Genomic DNA, 23,398 nt, shown 5'->3' on the forward strand with positions numbered 1-23,398 from the left:
ACACCCAATTACTTGTATAAAAGGCTTCCTAATAGTATTGGCTTTGAGTGCTCCATGAAAACACTCTTGTTTCTTTCTACATTTTAGAGCACAGATGGCTGGCACAGAGACGGTTTATACAGATGAGCTCATATTGTCCCTTTGGCTTTTTATGTATAAATTTTGGATCATCTGACTCTGATATAGACAACTACATTATAGAGCAATTTTACATATCTGTTTTTAGTCCAGTTAAAAACTCTCACTGGCCTCAGTGAGGCCTTCTGTCACACAATTAGAACTTGGTCCAAACTGGGTACTCAACTGGACAATGATACCGCGCCAGCAGCAAACCTAAAACAAAATGTTTGGAAAAGAAAATTATTAAGATGTTGCAGTGTCCTGGTCAAAGACCACGTCTCAGCTTCTGGAAGTTGCTGTGGTGGCTGATTAGAACGAGACAGAAACTCAATAGATGGATAAAGTTGTACAGAAACTGGGAACCTCACGCTACCTTGTGTGTATGTAACTTTCCTGTGACTGCTTAACACAACAGCTGTGAAACAAACCAGATGATCTCAATGTAAAACAGAAAATCTATCAAAGTTTGATTTCCTTTTCTGTTTCTTTTATCATCCCTCAGGTGGCTCAATGGCCCTAAGAGGAAGAGGAAGAATAGCCAATGTTCGGTGAAGAGTATGACTGGTGAGTAACTGATTTAATCTTCTGAGGTCCACGGATCCCTAATCCATTGAATAAAAGCTGTCCAGATGCAGACAGATGTTCATTTTAGAAAACTAAACAAATAAGTGATGAATGTAACATTTTTTTATAATTTATATAGGAAAGCTCCTCACAATGAGTCGAGGCAGCTGTGCAGTTGTACAAAGGTTGGTGGTAGCTATTTCAAAGCTGCCTTGTGGACATTTTGCTTTCAGATAAGGAGAAAAATATTTTGGGCATCTGCCGTTGGTAGACAATAGCCCTCTGCTTCGTCTGCCTCTGCGCTGCTCCGTGTTTATTGTTAGAATAAGAGCTCCAAATCCTGGGAACTGAGGGAGAGAGGTAAACAGGCAAAGAAAGACACAGTGAAAGAATTACGGTGGGAGGAACGGCTTTATTTAGGAAAATAAAGCACCAGATATGTTTTTGTTTTCCCTCCAAGCCTACATATGGTTTTAATCACCTGCATCACTGCTGGATGGCCCATAAATGCCATCATTTTGAGCCTCTCTCTCTTCAGGTTGGCCTTGTAAAAGAGTCTTCTTTACTGGTGTTACGGTAAAGGTTTTGAGAAGAAAACACGCACACACATGCACACGCCCACACACACACACACAAAAGACACTTTGCTTCTGCGGATCTTTTGTTTGAAGCACAGCAAGCGTGTATGCAGCTCATGAAAGTGTTGCTCAGCATGGTGCAAACAACACTGGCAACCTGGCAATTCACAGGGTTTCCCAAATTGATATTGAATTGGATAATAAATAATTGCAATTGCATTGATGAGTCGATGTTTTTATCCACCCCTAATTGTGAGCTTTCAGCTCAAGGAGCTGCGATTGTGGAAACCAAAAAGGTATGGGTGCAACCTGGGAGCTGTGAGGATTTCTTCTTGGAAGTTTACCCGGGCTTAACTCCGTGTGTCAATCCATTCTGAATACATTCTCCAAATGCATTCAGTGCTTTAAATACAAGCAAGGTTTTTGCCCACCAACCTCAGCATCTTATCTTCATCAGACTCTGCTCATGTTTCTCAAAAAGATGGAAACTAGAGTATGATTAATGTCTCTGACCTGCAGGAACAGTTGTCGTTGCTTTGGGTCATGCCACGCTCATTTCGCAGTCTTATATTACGCCTTAGAGTTCATAGTCAGTCCAGTAACTACCACCACTTGATGGTGGTAGTTACAGAGCTGAATCCATCATTCAGCAGAGCTCTGTGAGATGTTTAAAGCCTGGGATACTGATTGAAATCCTGCTGTTTCATCACCCCATATCCTGAAATATGTGTAGGATCTAACATCAAGACAGGATAACAAGCTTTTTGAAATTAGGAGATGATTAATTTTAATTTTTTTTTTAACAATATAGCTTATTATGCTATTAATGTTTTATTGTGTAGTTCATACAGCAGCAGGGGATTAGTGTGTGTAGTCAGGATTATCCCCTAATGTCCTCGGTGTTTACAGTCTCATATGTCGTCCCGCCCAGAGTCCTATTGTGTCAGGACCTCAGAGAAAGAACCACGGGACTCCGTCAGACACCTGATCCATTAAGTTCCGATCCAAACAAAGAAAGCAGCTGTTCTGGCGCGAACCTCGTGAAGACTGAATATTCATCTGGGCTCTGCCTCTGCAGCAGCGACCCTTGTTGATGTCTCTTGAGTTTCCTGTTCCAAAAAAAGGGGGCACTGCCACATCCAGAGAGCTGCAGGGGTATTGATTTTGGGCTTGGCTTCCAAAAGCAGCCACAGACTAGCTTTGGTCTACCACTGTTTGGCCGTGCCAAGGCAGCAGCACTGACATTCCTCTCACAGGTTTACCTCTGATGTTCTCCTTATCTTTTTCCTCATGCTTTTCGGAGCTTCTATATTTTCTTCTTCAGTTCTGCAGGGGCTTTTTTTCCTCTCAGCAAGCCTAAGCTCTTATTACAATCCCCAGTGGGGTTTTATCAGTTTTGAACTTGGTGGTATTTGTTCAAATCGATTTGGCTTGAGATGTGACTTGTTGTGCCCCCTTGGCGCTCACTCTTGCCTCGCTTTCCCACCATCCTCTTCTTGCACTGCCCCTCCTTCCTCTCCTCATCCTCTTCCTCATCTAGAATCCGTAGCAAAGCCAAAAATCAGGGCGCAACTGACACTGCCAGTCACAGCTCTCAACACGCCTGAATACAAACACGCACACAGCTGCAGTTCTGCTGCATCCGCAGAGAGTAAAGAAGGAAAGGCTTTTTATTTAATAATCTGTTTGAATAAGTTAAAGCCAGACAAAGAATTGGGTCACTATCTGACCACGCGTAACCTCGCCCATTCTCCTCGCTGCACTTTTGGAGTTACGGACATGCAAAAAAAAGCTAAGATGTTGCACGAATCTCAGGTTTTTATCAGTGGATTCAGGTTCTCCGATTCTTCTGTCTGGATGTAATCTGATACTCTGCAGGGGCCAAACCGTCTGCTGCAGCACTCTGCTGCCCCCCCCTCTTCATGTTTGGGGTTGTTATCATACCGTAAAAGAGGTCTGTCCGCCTCAGTCCTGATACAGTGTGATATCCATCAGAAGGAGCTGAAAAATTCCGAGCAGTTGTGGAGCTAAAAGCGCATGCAGAAGTCGCTCAGTTTGTGTACGTTTGTGCCCACACCGACTTTATTTGCGACTTGCACTGGACCATTTCCTTCCCTCCCAGCTGCTTGGCCACGTATACAGCACATGAAATGTCTGGAAATCTGCTATTTCCTGTGTTTCTGAGCAAACTCCTTGGTTCTCCCCAGTCTTGGAGGCGGCATAGGAGGAGAACGAGCTGTTCCGTTCCCAACCTATGACTTATTCCCTGTGTCAAAACAAGTGTAACTAGTTCCATATAGTTCACGTCCAATTAAACCCATTAAAGATATTTAGAACGTTTTTAATAACATTTCTGAAAGTTAAATTACCGTAGAATTAGAAAGGGAGGATTTAAAGTTAGCACAAAGTGCTAACTTTAAACCAGTGCCAGCTTCAAAGTGTAGAAAAAGAAGTGGGGAAAGATATTTGAGCTTACAGACTGGATCTCCTGTGTCCCACATCTTCCCGTCTTTACTTCCTGTATTGTGTCCTTCTTTAATTTCTTTCTTAGTTTGTTCTTCCACTTTCTTTCTTATGTTCTTCCGTTCTTTGTTTCCGGGTGTCCTCCTTCTCTTTCTTCCCTCCTTTCTTCCTGCCCACCTAGTTTCCTCCTTCCTTTCCTAAATTCCTTTTTGCATTTCTCCTTCTTATTTCCTTTTTTGATCTTTTACTTTCCCTCCTTTTTTTTTCCTTCCATCTGTCCTTTTTTGAAACATATTACCTGCACAAATATTAATGGATTAAATACATTTACTTCCAAAATAAATTTGTCGCAAGGTTTTGTATACTTCTTATTTTGTAAAACATTGTTTTTAAAAGGAAAGTAAAGGAGTGAGAATGCTAGAATAATGAGCCTGGAAAGATTCTGAATGTTTTCATTGAAAGCTGTAAGAATCCTAAAAGACACAAACGCAACGCCCTTGATGAGCGCACCGCAGTAATGTGTTCTTTATGTTTATGCTTGTGTTCCTTCTTCTTTCAGGGTACATCCCCAGCTACCTCGAAAAGGATGAGCCATGTGTGGTGTGTGGCGACAAGGCCACAGGGTATCACTACCGCTGCATTACCTGCGAGGGCTGCAAGGTACGCGTCCACAGAGACGCTCACCTCCGTCAGTTATCTGTAGCTTCTTTGTTTGTGTTCGTGTTACAGGCCAAGGCTTTTCTGGGTGTAAAAATACAGTGATCTTACATGCTTAGCAGAGATTGTGCTTTGGATGTGATTCACAGTAAGAAGAATTCGATAAAAGTTTAAAAAAAACAAAAAAAAGAAAGAAAGAAAGGAAAGAAAAACCTCAGACAGGCTGAAAATCAGCTTATTTGGATCTTTGGATCAGATACAAGATTATAGGAAATTTACTCCTTCGTGGAAGCTAAGATAAAATAACTAAAGCTTGATGTAAGGTTTTTACGCCATACTGTGTGCTAACATTTCTCACACACAAGACCAGCAGGAGGACTGATTGATCCTGACTTTACTGAGCTGTCGTAGGACGTGGGATTTAAGGTTTTCATTTTATCTTGTCCTTTTCATGTCTCTCCATCGCTTTAATTTCTGCCTGCTCTGTGTCCCATCAGGCCCCCACCGTATGTGACCGACTGTCACTCTGCCTGAAGCCTTCATTCATTCATCCGTCTCCCTCTCTCTCTGTGTGCTTTTCGTCATGCCTGCAGGGTTTCTTTCGTAGGACCATTCAAAAGAACCTCCACCCCACCTACTCCTGCAAATACGATGGCTGCTGCATCATTGACAAGATCACCCGCAACCAGTGCCAGCTGTGTCGCTTTAAGAAGTGCATCTCAGTGGGAATGGCCATGGACTGTAAGTGCAAAGGTTTTTCCACATTCTGTCACTTGGCAAACATGAAGTTCAATGTATTTTATTGGGATTTTTAATCATAGTAAAGTAGAGCAAAAGTTAAATAATTTTGCTTTTTCTTTAAGCAGAAAAAATTAGAAAAAAATGGCATACATTTAATCTGTTACCCTTAAATACAATCCTGAATTCCTGCTTACAATTGCCCACGACCCAATTAGGTGGAGCAGACTTTACACCATCCTGGAAATATCCTATTGGATGCTGAGAAAGACTTGGAGTGGAGGTTGACCTTCTACAAGGTCAAAGTCCCTAGTTACATGTTCAGTTACAATGGAACATTGATGAAAGCATATTTATGTGTCCAACTGAACGTTTATGCAAAGGCATGAAAATAGAGGCTTTCCATTCACTCAGGCTGAGCTTGAGCTATTATACAAAGGCTTTAATAAAGTCTCATGAAACATGAGTTTGTTGGCAACATTTGAACATATTTAAGGAGTGTAGATGCTGGTATACATTCAGAAAATTGATATTAAAGTTTGGATTGGAAATCAATAATAAGTGATCTAACTCACAAGTCATTGTGGTTGAAATGTGTTTTCTAGTAAAAAAAACTCCACCTTTAAACTTAATGTATATTTAAACTAAAACTAAATCTTTTCCTTTTTTTCCTCCCCAGTGGTCCTGGATGACTCAAAGCGGGTGGCTAAACGGCGCCTTATTGAGGAGAACAGGGAGAAACGCAAAAAGGAGGAGATGGTGAAGTCCCTGCAGACCCGTCCAGAGCCCACTGTGGCCGAGTGGGACCTCATCCGGCTGGTGACGGAGGCCCATCGGCATACCAACGCTCAGGGCGCACAGTGGAAACAGAACCGCAAATTCCTGGTAAGAACACGTTGCTCTGGTTTCCATTTTTTTTCCAGATAACTCCACTTTCTTTTAGATGTACAATATTTCATGGTCTGGCACTCAAATGCAAAAAATAAAATAAAATATTAATCCAAGAGAGTCTCCTCTAAAGGTCGGAGCTTGCTGCGGGGTGGGAGTTTGGCTCTGAAAGTGTTTGAAGGTGCATAAAAGCTGAATGCTTCAGATAATCCCGAGCCAAAACACAAGGTCGTAGCCTGAGTTTGTGTGAGGTATGAAGCCTTATAGGACAAACCTGAGAGCAGCAGAAACAAAAGAGTATGCATGCACTTGTTTTTGTTACTTATCAAAGCATGAACAAGTTGAGCTCTCTTAGTTACAACAAATATATAATATTTTAGAAGGCTTTTCAGTCTAATAAGGCAAAGCAGAGACCAAAAGCAAATCTGTATAGTAACATTTTGTAATTTATTCATTTACTCATTTAAATAGACACAGTTCTCTGTAATACAGGTAAAACCTGCTAAATTTTGGAAAAACAGATTTGGCCACCATGGTTTAGGAATGTACATCACAATGTAAAAACTTTTGATAAGCTCTTATTTGTTTATATTTTATACACTATTATGCAGACCTCCATATATATCCATATTTTTTTTAAATAAAAATTTAAACCACATTGAGTCCTGACACCTGTTAATTTTATTCTTAGACTCTACCATCTGTATTTGTGTTATCTTTTTATATAGTTTTACATTTTTATCGCTTTCATTCACCTTATTTAAAATTTGCTTGTGAAGAAATGTGACTTTTTTTGTTTGACAGGTGACGTGCCAGAATTTGATTAGTTTATCATCAGTGAACACAACACGGCTAGGGGTCACCAGGTCCTGCTGAGACTGTAAACTCAGTTTATTACATTGATTTGCATCAGTCTCTGTGGATTAAGGTGGTGATAGCATTCTGGTTTGAAAAAGGTCCACTTAGAAGAAAGGAGGAATAATTAAAAGTAGAAAGTAATTGAATTAACTTTACTTCTTGGGAAATGAATGCACGATGTTTTCTTGTCCCCAAGAGATAAATTATACAGATAAGGAATTTGCTTGATTTTTCGCTTCCTTATTTCTTAAAGAAAAGTAAAAACAAATAATTGCCTTTCTTCTGCTGCTGCTGCTGGAGTGAGTTGTGGTTTGCTTTATCTGCTGTGTGTATGACACCACCTTTTGACGTGGGGCTGCATGTTGCTGTTGACTCACACATTCGGTGTGAGGGATGTTGTTTCCGGTGAGTCCAATAACTTGAGTAAGTCAATCAAATCCAACTAATCGGCTGAGTCTGCTGTATTTCTGCCGATTCAGGAACTCTCCAGCTCTTCTACATCCTTCAGTGTGGATGCTGTTTCTGAGTGAAGAAAGCTCAAAGTTAACAGTTTTTCAGTGTTAGTGAGGCCCCTGCCATTGAATTTTGCTGACTTTGAACATTCTGTCAGCCTCTCGGAAATCTCAAAGTTAAGGTGCTTTCCTTTGAATGCCAACAGAGAAGCTGCTGTTTTATGTAATGCCAGCAACAATAATCACACTGATAGCTTTACTCAGCAGTGTGATATCTGTTTAAAAGTCAAAGCTAAGATTACTAGTAGCACTTTCAAACAGCTGGATGCATCCAGAATGAATTTCCATGAAACAAAAACTATGGGAATAGTTTTTCTTTTTTAAGTTTTCCATTTTTGTACACACCATCCTTCTTGGTTTTTTGTTCTATTATCTGAGCCAAATAAAATATAAAACCCCTCCACAACCCTTCAGCGTACAAAAATCTCCTGTTTTTCACATGTCCTAAACTTTAAACTCTTGCTCTTAGGAACATTTGCCAATTATTGAATCTGAATCTCTGTTTTCAGTCTTTGCGATTAGAAACAGAAACGGATTCCAATTTAAGGCCCATTGAACATCTGCTTTTAGTTCAGTGCAGATTAAGTGAAAAAAAAAAAACACTTTCCATACCACAGACCTGCAGGTTCCGAGAGGAGATCACATCATCCAGTCAGATGTTTGCATTGTGTTAATAATTTTTGGCTTCTAACTGTTGAACTTTTTATCTCATCTAAAAAAACAAACAAACATCTGTATATCATTGGGAATTATGTATATTCATACAGTTTTTGGTTTTATTCTTGATCCATGATGCCAAAACTGTGGCAAAGCATCTTTTATTTATGAAATTGGCTTTGAACTTGACTCTTTGTGACCAGTGACCAGTTTTAATCGGCTTTGCTATGAAGCAGACGTACAATAAGCTCATTATGAACAAGTTTTCCAGAGACAATGTCTCTGATAATATGCCAACAGTTCAGCACTTTAATGCCGAAACTGCCGAAACTGCTCCTTGTTTATGTCCCTTGGACATAAACAAGGAGGTCTTGAAGATGGGCAAATAAATATTTTGTATTATCTTAAATACATTAATTTTTCGTGTTTTTAACTTCAATAATCTCAACGTATACATAAAAGAATTTCATGAATTTTCTGAAACCTTATCATGGGTCAGAAAGCCCCCTGGCAGGAATCCAGAATTAAGACTGGTGCCGTTGGAACATTTGTAGAATAATATTGAACTGGAGCTTCAGCTTTGTGTTGGAAAATGAGGGCGTTTTGCAGACAGCGTTCAAAAGTACTGGGTGGAAAGTAAGTACTTGTATAAATTACTCCTAAATGTCCTAGAGTGCTTTGTTTCGAAGTCTAATGAATTGTGCTCTCTTGCTGTCCATAAATCTGGGATTACATTCTGACTCACCGAGCAAGAGGAAACTCTGTGTGAAGGTCACCATGAGACACTTTGGTATTTTTCAGTCTGTAAATCTGTTAAAAACATCTTTTCATTCAAAGGTTGGTTTTGATTCCACAGACTCCAGACTGACTTTCTGAAACTTGACTTTCTTTCTCTTTTTCCTTTCATTTGTTTTGTTTTCTTTCTTTTCTTTCTTCCTTGTATCGTTATTTTTGTTCATCTCTTGTTCTCATTCTTTTTCCTCCATTCTATTGTTTCTTCTTGCCTTCCTTCTTTTCCCCCTCTTATTTTTTCCTTCCTTGTCTCATAAATTCCATCTTTGTGTCTTTTTGTTTTTCTTTTCCATCATTCCTTATGTTCTTCCTGTCTTTCCGTCTTTAAATTTCTTCTTCTTTCCACCCTCTATTTACTTTTCTTTCCTCTATTTTGCATTCTTTCTTCTTTCCTTCTCGTCTTCCTACACTGTGTCCTTTCTTTGCACCTTCATTCTTTCCTTGCTTTCTTCCTCTCCCGGTGCTTTTCCCTTTTTCATTCATTCCATTCCATACATGTGTCTTTTCTTCTGTCCTTCCATAGTCATAAATTGATGGTGTACTTTAAAACGAGGTCTGAAAAGTTGAGTCTGGAAAAGTGTGGAGTGTTTACGCAATTAATGGGTGGGAACCTTGGAGCAGTCCACCTTTGTTTTTCTTTTTAAATTGAAAACGAGACCCAAGAAGAGACAAAGAAGTAAGCTTGCATTCCACATAAATCCTAAAACAGACATTTTCTATTAGTTCTATCAAAGGTCCTCAGTTATTTTAAAAATCGGACTGATTTGGAAATAGAAAAGCACCGTGATTAATCCCCATCAGCTTCCAAAAGTTTTCCCCTGCATTTATCTAGGTAATCTGCAGAGCTTACTAGGAAGACTTCTTTTTGCTTATTGCTGCCATTTTTTTAGGTTCTCCGTGCTTTTTCTAATCACACTGGGATTAAGGATGAACTCTGCACAGACAAAAGCCATTACACAAAGTAAAATATGACTGAAAGTCTGCGGAAGGAGTGTTATGCTTTCAGTATGTATAACCTGCAGCTGATTCTCTGGCCTCTCCCTTGACAGCCATTTTCTTCACAGTGATCTAAAAAATGTCCCTGATTTCCACCTACAAACACTATGCTTGGTTTTTGGCTCTTTCACAGCATCCGTCTCCATCTTTCATGATTGATGACTTACTGTTTACGATGAGTACTCTCCTGCTTTAGTTTTATCCTGTTCATGGCCGGAGCCCAACTTAAATTAATTGCTATAGCTCTGACACATGCTTTATTCAGTGGAAGGTGACACAATGTGTATCATTATCACACCTCAATTTACACAAATTTCTGAATGCAAAGCTTTGACCTTTCCCCATTTGTCACATTAGACCCTGAAATGAAAGTGTATTTTATTGAGAATTTATGTAATAGGTCAAGATAAAGTGGAGCGTAATTATGAAGAAGAAGGTGAAAGAAAAATGATGCGTCAAATAAATTTAAAAAAACTGGAAATGTTTCAATTATTTTGAGATGAGCAATGGATGGGGGGTTGTGAGACATCAGCCTTAACCTCGATGACAAATGTGTTTCATTGTCACAAGAGCTGAAGCCAAAGGAATTTGTCAAACCAATTAGTGATGATAATAAAAATGCGCAAAAAATTATTAGCCTTAACCGTGCACCCTGCAAAGACGAACAAAAGCTGCACAATTCTCTTATAGGAACATGATGAAGGTTTTGATCCTTGTAAGGTATGTCTTGACAGATACCGCTGAAAAGCAAGAACCTTAAGAATGTCGTCTTCAGGCGTTATCTCTTAAGGATTGCTTAACACCCAGCACTAATCACTGCCTTTTTTTCCAATGCAGCCAGAGAAGATTGGCCAATCTCCGGTTGCCCCGACGTCCGACGGAGACAAGGTGGACCTGGAAGCCTTCAGCGAATTCACCAAGATCATCACCCCTGCCATCACCCGAGTAGTCGACTTTGCCAAAAAACTGCCCATGTTCTCTGAGGTGAGAAAAGGTTGATTATTTGGCAACAGACGACCAGTTCGTGCACAGATGAATGCCTCTGTCAGGCTGTGAGTGTTTGTAAGTGCTCATAGAGATGTGAGGGTCATAAGTATGATTTGTCAAGCAGATCATTTAATTTGTCTGAAGGAAAGGCCAATGCATTTCATTGCAAATTTATTCATACCTCTTAAACATTTAAACTGCTTTACATTTTGTTTCATCTTGGGATTTCTATTACAGATTTCCATAACTTCAGAAGTACAAGAAGGAAAGTTTATTCAAATATCACCTTTTCCTGCAATTGCAGCTGCAAGTCTTTCAGTTATTTCTGTACTGCCTTTGCACATACTCATCATTTTCAATCTGCTGATGTCGATTTTAAGATATTTCTAAAGATTCTCAGTTTGATGTAGATCTGGATTTGATCTGGACTTGTCTGCTTTGATCTGAAGTGTTCTACTGTGGCTCTGGTTGTATCTTTCGGCTCCGACAAACCGTATGACTTTCTTTCAAAAAGGATTTTTTTTCTTGTCACTTTGTATTTGTGAATATTTCCTCCAGCACTGACTTACAGGTAGACACCTCAGGGAACAAGCTTTCTTACATATAAAAGTCAGTTTGCGCTATGTTAATTAGCAAACATCTAATAAAGTAGTGAGAAGGCATTGTATTATTGGACACTGATTTAAGAGTTATTGTCTGATGGGACAGATGGATTTAAATAGGCCTGTGAGTGGGAATTTGTAGCATAATTTGCTACACATGTGGAGAAGTTGCAACTGTAATTCTGTACAACATTTAGAAACAAAAATCGAAGGCAATGATGTTGAATCTGCTTTTTTCAGTATAATTGTGTGTTTAAGTGTTTCTTCCTTGATAGATGATACCACTGAAATCAATAAGAAGAAAAACAACTTATTGTGTTAACTGAGATGAAAATTAAAGCTTAGTAGATAGCAATGCCAGAATCTGCCTTGTTTTATCTCAAAATGACAAAAGACACTATAAATTAGGCTGTTTAATCTGATAACATTGGACTATGGAAAAACCCTATTTGAGCCGTGAGGCTTCTTCGTGCTGCCTGTCTGAGGTCCTGATAGGAAATGCGCAGAAACAAAGCAAGCAGTCATTTACTCACTTAAAAAACACTAATTAATTGCTGCTCCTTTAAATTGTCACAGCCATAAATGGATTGTAAGTGTTTGGTTTGAGCTTCGGTTACAAGCCATGATTACAAATTTACAAGACAGATCAAGGCAACAAATGTCAATTAATCTGCTCGGGTGCCAGGAGCGACACTGGGAGAGTAGAGTTTGCACCGAGGTGAGATTAATTCAGTGAACGCATTCTGCACACGTAATGAGATGAGATTCAGCTCAGAGGGGCTTGCATCCATGTAAATCAGGGTGATTTTGAAATAATCTATTTATTCATGGAATCAAATACATGCTTGGTATTCATCCATCGTTTTTCTTCTGTTCTTGAACCGCTTCTTTTACTATTATTTATTTGTCTCCCTCATTATCTGTTAAACTGTGGTTGATTCTGGGAATTTTTACTTTTTTTTTTTTTTGTCATGCGTAACACCGAAACTGAGCCAATTAGGCCATGCCCACACGAGAACACAACTGAGCCGAACAATCTTTTTGTTTGCCCTAAAATATACTCATAGAAATAACACTGTTGCTATAAATGTCTTCATCCATATAAGAACACCATAAGTGAAAGGATGCAGTTCTCTGATGTTGCCTGGAAAATGCACAAACACAGGAATGGAGCTAAGGAGCATGTTTTCATGGAGTTGGTCACAGAGCTGAAAAACATAGAATATAAATGTTGCCATCCTTTGTTTAGTTCTGATACTGGGGGCATTACGGGTTAGAGTTACTGACTAACATTTATTTTGGCCCATAGACAATAAACCATATAGACGATCAAAAAGTGCAATGATTTAAGGACAAGCATAACATCAAACAAACTGTTATTGTGTTGGTCAAGAACTTTTTTCAACAACATAAATGTAAATGGATGCAGAATATATCTTCACATTTCTACGTTGCATTGAAGGATGAATGTTTTTTTTTTATTATTTGATCACCAGCTGCCTTGTGAAGACCAGATCATCTTGTTGAAGGGCTGCTGCATGGAGATCATGTCGTTGCGTGCAGCAATCCGTTATGACCCCGAAAGCGAGACGCTGACGCTGAGCGGGGAGATAGCTGTGAAGCGCGAGCAGCTGAAGAACGGAGGGCTGGGTGTGGTGTCTGACGCCATCTTTGATTTGGGCAAAAGCTTGGCGCAGTTCAACCTGGATGACACGGAAGTGGCGCTTCTGCAGGCCGTGCTTCTCATGAGCTCAGGTATCCTTAAAGAAAAAAGGCATCATATAATTTATGTCAATTGCTTTACATTCCATTGAATGAAACATGTAGTAAATGAGGTCTTACTTAATGTTATTTAAATAAAAATTTCAGTCGTACTTCTCACTGGGAGGTAACATGTCTAAGCCCACTAAGTACTGTACATAGTGCTTAGAACTAGGTGTTTAAAAACCAGAAACTATCTTTAAAAGAAATCCCTCGTGTAAACCTCCCCCAGGGAAAGGGGAACCGGTACTTCTCAGTAATTGAAACACACTTTTTAGTGTCATAGTGCCAGTCCTCCATGTAACAAAAAAGAGGCTTGTCAACCAGGCCAATAATGCCCAGAGTTTTCACCATCTCAGGATGAATGCTCTGCAGTCCAGGCAACGTGCTGATGAGGAGCTATCTGCTGCTAACTGAGTCATGTAGAGGAAGTAAATGTTGAACTTGGAAAATTTGCTTCCTCTACTAAGAATATAGGGACTGGATTAAGGAGATCCTCAAAGTTATCCTTACATTACCCAACAAGGTCCTTTGTGTGGGTCAGCAGCTTAAACCCTATACCAAACAAGACTTGGGGAATAACCTATGCTTTCTTTTCTGAGTCACTTCCAGAACTTCCTTGAGACCAACCAAAGGTCCGTCCCCATAGATTCTCTGAATTGCTCCTACACCTGCATTTTTTCTCATGCATGAACAAAGCCGTCCATTAACTGCCAACAGGATTGTCAGTTCTGCTACATTGGCAATTAACTGTTTTCTCAATGATTTATTGCTGTAGTCACACATCATCATAACAAGTCAAGAAAACGCAACCAAGTTCAGAGCTTACTTGATGTTCCTTTGTCTCCTTTGTTAACAGATCGCTCAGGCCTGACATCTGTGGACAAGATAGAGAAGTGCCAGGAGACGTACCTGCTGGCATTCGAGCACTACATCAACTACCGCAAGCACAACATTCCCCACTTCTGGCCCAAACTCCTGATGAAGGTGACGGACCTGCGGATGATCGGTGCATGCCACGCCAGCCGTTTCCTTCACATGAAGGTGGAGTGTCCCAATGAACTGTTCCCGCCGCTTTTCCTCGAGGTCTTCGAGGAACAGGAAGTGTGACACGTGCAGATGCTAGCATGTGCAATGGGAAACAGGAAACAGGAGGCGGGCTAAGCCACAGAGACATATGGAGAGTCTCATCGGCAGGAATTTGCGTTTCTTCGACATCAAATTCACAGTTTGTGGTTACAAAGAAACTGGATATGACCGGAAAGAAAACACACACCAGCAACGGGAGAATGGAACAAGGACCTCCTCCCTCTCTTTCTTACACCATCTCCTGTTTAAACATCCGTGTGGGGGCCCTTCTGTCTGAGCAAGCTGTTTTATCCAGAAAGAGTTGTTGCCATTTGCCAAGACACATCCACAAACACATAAAAACACTCACACACAGAGCCACAGCTTGTTTCACCTCAGTTCTTCAGGGCAGCGTTGTTTGTGGGGGTCAGGTTCCCCTCCTTGTTTCCTTTTTTTTATGCTTCTCGCAGTGTTCACGTTTTGAAGCAGCATCAGAGCTGGTCAAGATCTTTCAGTATTATTTCTGAATAAGTGTTAAAACAGTAGTTCAGAAAACAGAGTCATGTGAGCAATCAGCAAACACTGCGAGGTAAAATTTCCTGTTTTGTATTTTTTATTTTTTCTCAAAATTGCTTTGGTGTGCAACGGCGCCGATGGAAGCAAAAGCAACCGGACTCGGCTGCCAGGTAATCAACTCAATCTGAGCCGTTACTGCTGTCTTCTTGTTTTGTTTTGGAGCTGCTCCTCCTCTAAGATCCCACTGAAACAGGTGCTATATTTATATAAAAAAGGCTAGTCCAGTCTGATGAAAATGTTCTGTTAGTCTTTAAAAAGGCAGCAGACCATATCTACTTTTTTTTTTTTTTCTTTGTCATTGGACCGGCTCCTGTGACTCATACATACACACACACACAAACACGCATACATACGTACATATGTACATGCAGGCAGTCATTGCCTGTGCAGTTCTCATACCGTCATATGAATGACAGTGAAGCGCTTCTCTCTCCAAGGAGTTACGACTCTGAAAGAAGGAAAGGAAAAAGGAGATTGGAGGAGGGAGAGATTCCCTTTGAGAAGCAGAAAAAGAAGGATCGGAGGCAGGGAGAGGAAATGCGGTGTAACACCCGGACTGGGGTCAGAGGTAAATCTTTGGCACCCTGTCTGCCTCTGTCTTCATTTGACACACACATTTATATGAAAACACACAACTTCACCTCAGAGTAACATAAATGCCTCATTTTACTGTACACACTGCATGACAGTGTGGATTTAAAGCCCTAATCCGTAGGGTTTCTACAGAGTCCTCTCCTCACGGACTCAGCTCAGTGTGGCCCCTCCAGGCTTCCATACACACTTGCCTTTTTTAGAAAAAAAAAAAAGAAAGAAAAAAAGAAATCTATGGGAGTCACTGAGAGTAGGCAAAAAGGCCAAGAAGGCTACCATTTACCTCAAATATGGACACACCCCGAGGATGGGGCGGCTTTGCCGCCCCACGGTGTTTGGCACTACCTCACCTCTGTGGACACAGGGCAGCTGCCCACAGCCAGACATACACCATTCAACTGGTTTCATATGTGTACTAACATAAAAGTTCAGACTTTTCTTTTTGTTGTTGTTGTTTTGCATAGCGGCACAAAAACACTCAAAGAACACACGCAGACACACATTTAACTCTCTCACTTGGTTCTAATGAAAAACTGTACAAAAAGACAGGAGGGCCGACCACTCTTCCCCACCCTGCAGGGGGGAGTGGTACCCATCACATTCGGATCATCTCGTGTTCTGTTATTTGGGACCAAGCGTCATCCTTTCACCCCCTTCTGTAAAAACAGAAACTGACTTACAGGAGCAACCAATGAATGGTGGGCACCCCCAACTTAGACCACCTCAGAGAGCAAGCAAGAGGAGCAGACAAGGCACAGAAAGCAAGCGCCCACGATGGCCTCCTCGATGGCCTCCCCCGCTGAATTAGCACGCAGAGACCGGGCATCTGCAAACGAATGAGTTTCCACAGCTCGCCCATGATTTCTGCCACTGGATATATAGAACAAAACAGGATATCTGTGATTGATGGTCACCACATTAGATTTACAATCATGGGAAAAAGAAAGTTTCTAACAAGGTCACTGTCATTTTGATTTAAAAATTTACGCCAGCCACTCAGACATTTGAGAGGCTTTAAATAGTTCATAATCCTAAGCGCCCTTTTCTGCTATATTTATCTGTGATATAAAAAAAAATAAACTAAAAGTTTTTTACAAGCATAGTTCCAGGTCAGTTTATCCTATTTGTACTCCTGTTTTGTGCCTATGCATAGTTTTATTTCTTACTTAAATTTGTTGTTTTTAAACTAAACATATCGTAACCTTGAACTTAATCACGATGTTTCTATTGGTAATTAAAGTGTAAATGTGAAATATAGAGAAGAGGATATTTAAAATCTTTAAATCTAAAAATCTTAACATTTAATTTAAGTGTATGTTGCAAGGTTTTAACAGGTTGAATTTTATTAAATGTAACATTTTGAGATTTGTCCAGTGACCACTGTTGATTTCCACCTTTGATCAGTACAGTGATCGACAAAAAACTACATTGAATGATCAACTGTAGGATTTATTAGTTTCTCTAATCACTGTAGATTAGCCTCCATTTTTCATTACAGCAAAATATTTCCTGTTGAGTTTGGTGTCTGTCCCGTTGAGTCCAAATTTCAGCCATGCTTCAGCTGTCGGACAGAATAATTGTTATTTCACTCTATAATACCTTCACTCCATAAACTCTTTGCTGATGTCTTTCTACCTTGTGCTAGCCTGCTAATGTTTGACCCCTAACCAGCTAACCATCAGAACTCCCATTTTGAAGAGGCTTCTGAGTCACACTTGGTGAATGGATTTCTACTAGACTTACTTTTAAATCCCATGGCAGCAAAGGTGGAATTTCTTTTTGGCGTGATTGTAATCAAATGTCTTATGTGTCCCAGTTCTTGTCACTATACTAGTAATGTGTAAAACATCCATGGCAGACATCATACATGAGGTAGCTGAATGACTATTGAAGAATACAGCATCTGTTATAAAAGCCCACTCTGTTCCTTCAATTTTGGGTCCATGCCAAATCTGGGTTCCCCACCTATAAAAGAATCAGTCCTATTTAAATGTCAAGCAACAGTCCTGTACATAATGGATAACTCACACCTCTACCAGATGGATAAGCATCCGGGATGGAAAGTTAAAGAGGACCTGGAATGTTGCTCCTTAAGCACATCAACAGCTTCTGGGATTCATCACTTCTCCTGCTCTGCCATCCTCATGGCCTTCCTTGGAGCTGAGCTCAAGCCGTCATCACATCCCCATTCAGCCAGGCTAGTGGGAGTTTTTGCACTACTGGAGCGGTCCTCACTTTCACCCTTTCCTTTTCAAAGATTTATCTGTACACATTTGTTGGCCCAACTCATCCTAAATGGGAATCCTTGACCACTCTGTATAACAGAGGCTGACAGCCACAGTGGCCTCAGGCCCAAACCTTTCCTGTTGTCGGCATCATGCCGACAACCCAGAAAAAAACAGGGGGGGGGTTTGTGAGAGACCCCTGCATGGGAGGGTTTAGAGGGCTGTGTAGCACTTATCGTCTTCTTGTAATCATCATCATTACATTTCGGATGTGGTGCCCTCCAAATTGTTTTTCCTCCTCTTCTTAATCTTGCCGTTTCCCCACGGGTTTGGCCAAGAATCACTGACACCAAACAGGTTCCGGCCCTCTCCACCTTGTGAGACAAGGCTGGCTCTAACTGCCTTTCAGAGAGGCGCCACCGATTGAATGTGCACAGCAAAGCAGTAAAAACAAGATGGAGAGATTTGAAGAAGCAAGGAAGCTAAAGAAAACAAAATGCCATTATTAACTTGGATTAAAGTGGGAATTGTGGATGGGGAAATGTTGGATATGCAATGTCCCCCCCCCAATTTAGGTGCCCCAACCTCTTCTCCCACACCAGCCGAGGACCCAAAATGAGCCCCCGCTCCCACTTCCTCCTCTCAGTTCCAGTCGAAAATTTTAATACTGTGGGGGTCGGAAAAGATATCCCACATTCCAGAGATTGAGGTTTTGGATCACCTCTTTGTTAAACAACTGAAAGAGAAGTGTAAGAAATCTGATGTCCTTTTGTTGAGCTGACTGGGTTTTTGTGCGCAACTGAGGGGGTTAAATGCTGCTTTTCCTTATGGGACAAAATAAAATCTGAAATGATATGAATCCATAAAACAAAATTAAGAAAGAGAGGACTTTTAAAAAAAAAGACTCCTATACAGAATTATTGGAGATTTTCTTTTTCCTTGTTTTCGTATACTTCTTTGTATTTTGATGCTTTAACTGCTCCGTGTAAAAGAGAGGAAAAAGAAAATGGCTGTAGTCACTTTTTGACCATGTGTGCGGTGTAACGTTGGAGAAATTTCACTTCTTTTGCCCACATCTGTCTTTTGTGTTGAGAAGCCAACTGATGTGTTTTGTCTAGTGTCTCTCCTGTTGTCGGTCCTCTTTTATCAGGGGAGGAACGTAGAACCAACAAAACAGGAGTTGCTTTTTTTTTTTTATATACGTATATATATTTCTCTTTTTGTAATGGAATACAACAGAAAATAATGCAACCTTGAACGAAAAACTGAAAAAAAACTGAAACACAAGCCTGTCATACCTCACGCAACACAAAACTCATACGAACTTGGGAGGCGTCGTGTTTTGCAGGCACATGTAAAATTGCAGAGATGCATATAGACTAAAAAGGAACAGAGAGTTACGTATTGGGCCTGTGTATACGCATCCGTATACAAGTTCAGCTCAATAAATTAGATTATTATTGCAAAGTTAATTGATTTCAGTAATTCAATTCAAAAGAGAAATCCTATGTAGGACTTCTTGCACACATTGATAAGTTTCACATATTTATTTCTGAGTTAATGTTTATGAATATGGCTCGAAGCTAAAAAAATAAAATAAAAAAAACACATAAAAAACAAAACAAAATGCGTTGGTGGAAAGAAAAAAATCTTGCACCAATATGTTATGGTCTACAGAATGATGGGGAAGACTACTGACTGGACAGCTGGCAGTATAGTCATTGACAGGCTCTTCAAAGAAGGTAAGCTACAAAAGAGTGCTGTATTCAGGCATTTTAATGGAAAATTGAGTAGAAGGGAAAGCTGCACAAGTAAAAGGGATAACTACAAAATGAAAGTCGTGGACTGAAGCTATTACTATACTATTATTATTATACTTGGTCAGGGCTCTTTTTGCATGAAATACAACAAGATTTGGCTTGTTATTGGCATATTCACTAATTCAGATTTTTCTGTGGAATGCAACTCCAAATTATTTGCAGAAAACCCGCCTATTTACCTTCTTTTTTTTTTTTTTTTTTTAAACTGAAAATTCAGCTTAGGAGCAAGGCTACTTGACCCTCTTTTGCCTGGTATTTGCAAATCCAGGAGTAGTATTTATTTATCTTGGCGTTTTTTGGCTTATACCCTGAAGTACAGAGACAAGGTAGACTTTAGATATTGGCTCCTGTGGTAGTTCTAAGACAGTTTCCACTGTGCATATTATTGCATATTAAGGTATATTTGGTGTTTGGTGTAAAATAGTCAGTTTCAGGAATTTTTTAACAAGGGCTTTTAAGTATTTCAGGATTTTATCTATTTGCGGGTGGTTGTGGCCACTTACTGTTGACATAACAGCTAGAAAACAAGATTAGCTGCTCCAAAGTTCTATTATATTCAAACTTTGTCCCTCCACTGAACTTTCAATTAATAAGTTTGGTTGAAACACTCTTAGCATCCAATTTTTTTAGCTATAGCTTTTGTTGCTCTTGCAGAAGATGCCTGTCACTTTCTGCAGCTCAACTGTCAAGTCTGGAGTTTCCAATTAATTGTGCTGACCATAACATGGCCATAAAATAACATCCTGTTTTAGTGATATTATATTTTTCGAAGAAACATAATTTGGGGTTTTCAGTAATTGTAAACTATAATCAACAAACTGTCACTGTATGTAATACATCTATAAAATGAGTTTTACTTTGCAAACAGAATTACTGAAAGTAATTTACTTTTCTATGATATTCTACATTATTGAAATGCGTCTGTTGGTTTTTCCTCAAGGTTTGGGGCCCTCTTATTGATTTGGATCTCGGATGAATCCAAGGACATGCTTTGCTAAAATCACTCAGCACTTCTCTGACTGTGTTGTAGATCATGACTTAAAAAAAATGTGAACGGCCCAGAGACTGAGGGATGTTTGCTTCTGTAATGGCTGATTGTTTTATGGAACTGAATGTAGCTGAAAGAGGGGGGCGCTGGACCTTAACCTGGCACCCACAACCCAGCTTCCACTCACCAGCAGAGAGGATAGTGGTGTCACACAGACATTAGGGGGGGGAAAAAACTGAAAGGATATATTGCCCGTTTGCAAGGTGCAATACTATGTACTTTTGTATGTTTTCGGTTTGGATTTAGGTTTTGTTTACTTTTTACTTTTTCAAGGGTGGGGGGTCGGGGGGGACATGATCAATGATGTAAATACAAAACCACACAAAAACACTCAAGATTCATTATAAAAAAGTCAACTTTACTGCTCCATCCCATTGTCATGTAAGTAAAGACAACAAAAGAAGCGAAGAAATGTTTAATGCTTGTTACAACTTTTTACGTGTGCACGCTCTCACATGTGCATGCAGGTCCATAATCAAAAGTGCCCCTTGACATTAATCATAACCCCCTGTGCCTCGTCTTGTTTGCAAAGAGATAAAAGCCTGTACCCTCTGTAGTCTCATGACGACATGAAGCGCTACACGTGTGGCTGTGGTTTTTAGTGTGTGCGTGCTCAGATATTGTCCTTTAAAACTGATGATGCGAGTGGTGACAGCAGCTCAGTTAGCTGCAGGAAAGGAAAGCGGTACACTTGGACTCTTTGTCTAGCATGTATCTCAGCTAACCCAGCTGCTAAGCACTCACACTGTTGTCATCAAAGTGTAAAATGGATCTGACCATTTGTCCAAAGCATCGATGGGTCCCAAAAGCTAGCTTGGAAATGTTCCAACATCAGCTTATACCAGCCCCATTTACACTAATATTTTAAAATTCTATTGGTTTATGTAGGTGTGGTTATGGGAGAATTTTATTTGATTTTTTTCCCCCAAAATTGAATGTCCATTCTGCCCTTGATACATAAAATGGAGTGTAAATGGGGTCTTAGATGATGACAGCAGTTTGAACTTTCCATTATTTCATTCAAGGGTAAAATTTTTGCTTTGTTTTAACTACAGATGCACCAATCAGGCTTTTCCTGGCCGCTACTGATATCTGTTTATTTGCATTGCACCAGTTCACAACAAATGTCATATCAACAAAGTTTGAAAACAAAAAGACCCAATTTTTATCTAGAAATATAATCAGTTCAATATGATCCAATCAGATGGCCAGATTGCAATTCAATTAAATTGCAATTCCAGTTCAATCCTACTTAAAATAGCAATTGCAATAATGGCAGTTGCTAAGAAATTCTTTAAGGACCCATGGTTTTCTTGTATCAAAAGGAATTATAAAAATTGTAACTTTTATAAAAGGTATGTTGTGTATGTCGGTATGATTACTGTTGATGGGTTAAGTAAATAGATCACGAGAAAACTGGCCTGTTGATTGGTGCTACTTCCATCCGTAGACCACCTACCAAGCTCAAAGTGAGTTTTTTTTAGGCTGATTTTGAGAAACTTTAAATCCAGCCCCAACTAATTTTGATCTATTCTTACATGTTGATGCTTTGGACAAAGGTGAAGATTGTCTGTAATGTCATTTGTTTTGTTTTTTTTGTTTTTTTTCTTATTGGTTGTGTTTGGTTCCCTGCCCCTCTCCCTATGCCAAATATAGAGTTTGTTGAGACATGCAAACAGCAAGATGTCTATGCAATCTCCCCTCCTAAATCTTTTTCCCCCAAAAAAAAGACAAGCTCACTGTAACAACGAGCCAGTCTGACTAATTAAAATCAAATTTGGCCTGGCTTGAATTCCAGAGGCTCTTTGCATGACCCAAAGACCCTTGCTGCTCTTGTGTGGGCACATATCCTGACTGCTCAGCGGAGCTGGCCTTCCCGCCCAGCTTTTTTGGCCGGTCCAAAGGTGCAGCAGCTCTTCCCAGCAGTCCGTATCCCACAGAAGTAGGCGGGGTTCATTGGGATGCTGTGGAAAACAAGGATTCAACAAGATGTGCTGTTTTCTGTGAATTGCTCGGAGTGTGATGCGTGAGTCTAAGTGTACGCGTGCATGTTTGGGTTCTGCTCATGCTTCCTTAATGGGATCGGTGCATCAAGAAACTTAGATTTTAAAATTAGAACCAGCAGCTAAATTTAATCCCCTTTGCTGCCTTTATTTACTGTTGCTTAGTCAATGAAATGTTAGTTCTTAGATTTGTGCTTTAGCTTATGTTTACTAAAACCTTATTGCTTTTGATTCTGAATCAGTTTCACTTACGTAGATATAAAGAATGTTCACGTTTTTGAGATGAAGATTTAAAGTCAACCTGATTTAGCTTTACATTAGCACTTAACTTAAACAGCACTTTGAACGGCCCAAACACGATTAAAAGGAAAAGGTTTTTGTGGTAATTCTCAAAATGTACATATTTATAAATTGCATAAGTTTATGTATATTAAAAAAAAATTTACCCCAAAAAGAAGGAAAAAAAATATTAAAATAATTATTTAAAGTTTACTATAATTTATAATGACGTGCAATAACTCATTGAGTTTCACATCTAATCAGAAAGTTCTTCACCCATTTGTGGGGATTAATGCACCTTTCCATGAGAGCACCAGCAAGGCCCAATCAGCATGCACGCACACACGAACACAAATGACTTTTTGTTACTGGGTAAAGAAAGTTATTGAAGGATTCTCTCAGGTAAAAAAAAAAAAAAGAAAATTTTCTAATAAATGATGGTGAACATTAGATCGGAAACCCTTGTTATTCGTCTTTTTGGCCTCCCAATGTGCAGTTGTGCATTGTGTCTGTTTTCTGTCCTGGATGGGTTTCTAGAAGAAAATAAATTTGAACCAAGGTTACCAAACACTACGTTTCCAAGTTCAGACCCAGTGAAAATGAATGACGCTCACC

The 23,398-nt window shown here is 39.8% G+C and overlaps 1 protein-coding gene across 1 annotated transcript in view; it reads left to right on the plus strand.

The window, feature by feature from the left end:
- The window catches only part of LOC122823436 (thyroid hormone receptor alpha), a 124,840-nt gene extending 103,082 nt beyond the window's left edge, over positions 1-21,758 (plus strand). The window contains exons 5-11 of the mRNA XM_044103062.1: positions 623-684; positions 4,285-4,385; positions 4,976-5,123; positions 5,800-6,005; positions 10,661-10,807; positions 12,909-13,167; positions 14,033-21,758. Coding sequence (XP_043958997.1) covers positions 623-684; positions 4,285-4,385; positions 4,976-5,123; positions 5,800-6,005; positions 10,661-10,807; positions 12,909-13,167; positions 14,033-14,283 — 1,174 coding nt within the window. The 3' untranslated portion in view covers positions 14,284-21,758. The remainder of the gene's footprint in view (positions 1-622; positions 685-4,284; positions 4,386-4,975; positions 5,124-5,799; positions 6,006-10,660; positions 10,808-12,908; positions 13,168-14,032) is intronic.
- The last annotated feature ends 1,640 nt before the right edge of the window (positions 21,759-23,398 follow it).

The sequence above is a fragment of the Gambusia affinis genome, linkage group LG20 (assembly GCF_019740435.1).
Source record: "Gambusia affinis linkage group LG20, SWU_Gaff_1.0, whole genome shotgun sequence".
In the NCBI taxonomy this organism is placed as follows: Eukaryota; Metazoa; Chordata; class Actinopteri; order Cyprinodontiformes; family Poeciliidae; genus Gambusia; species Gambusia affinis.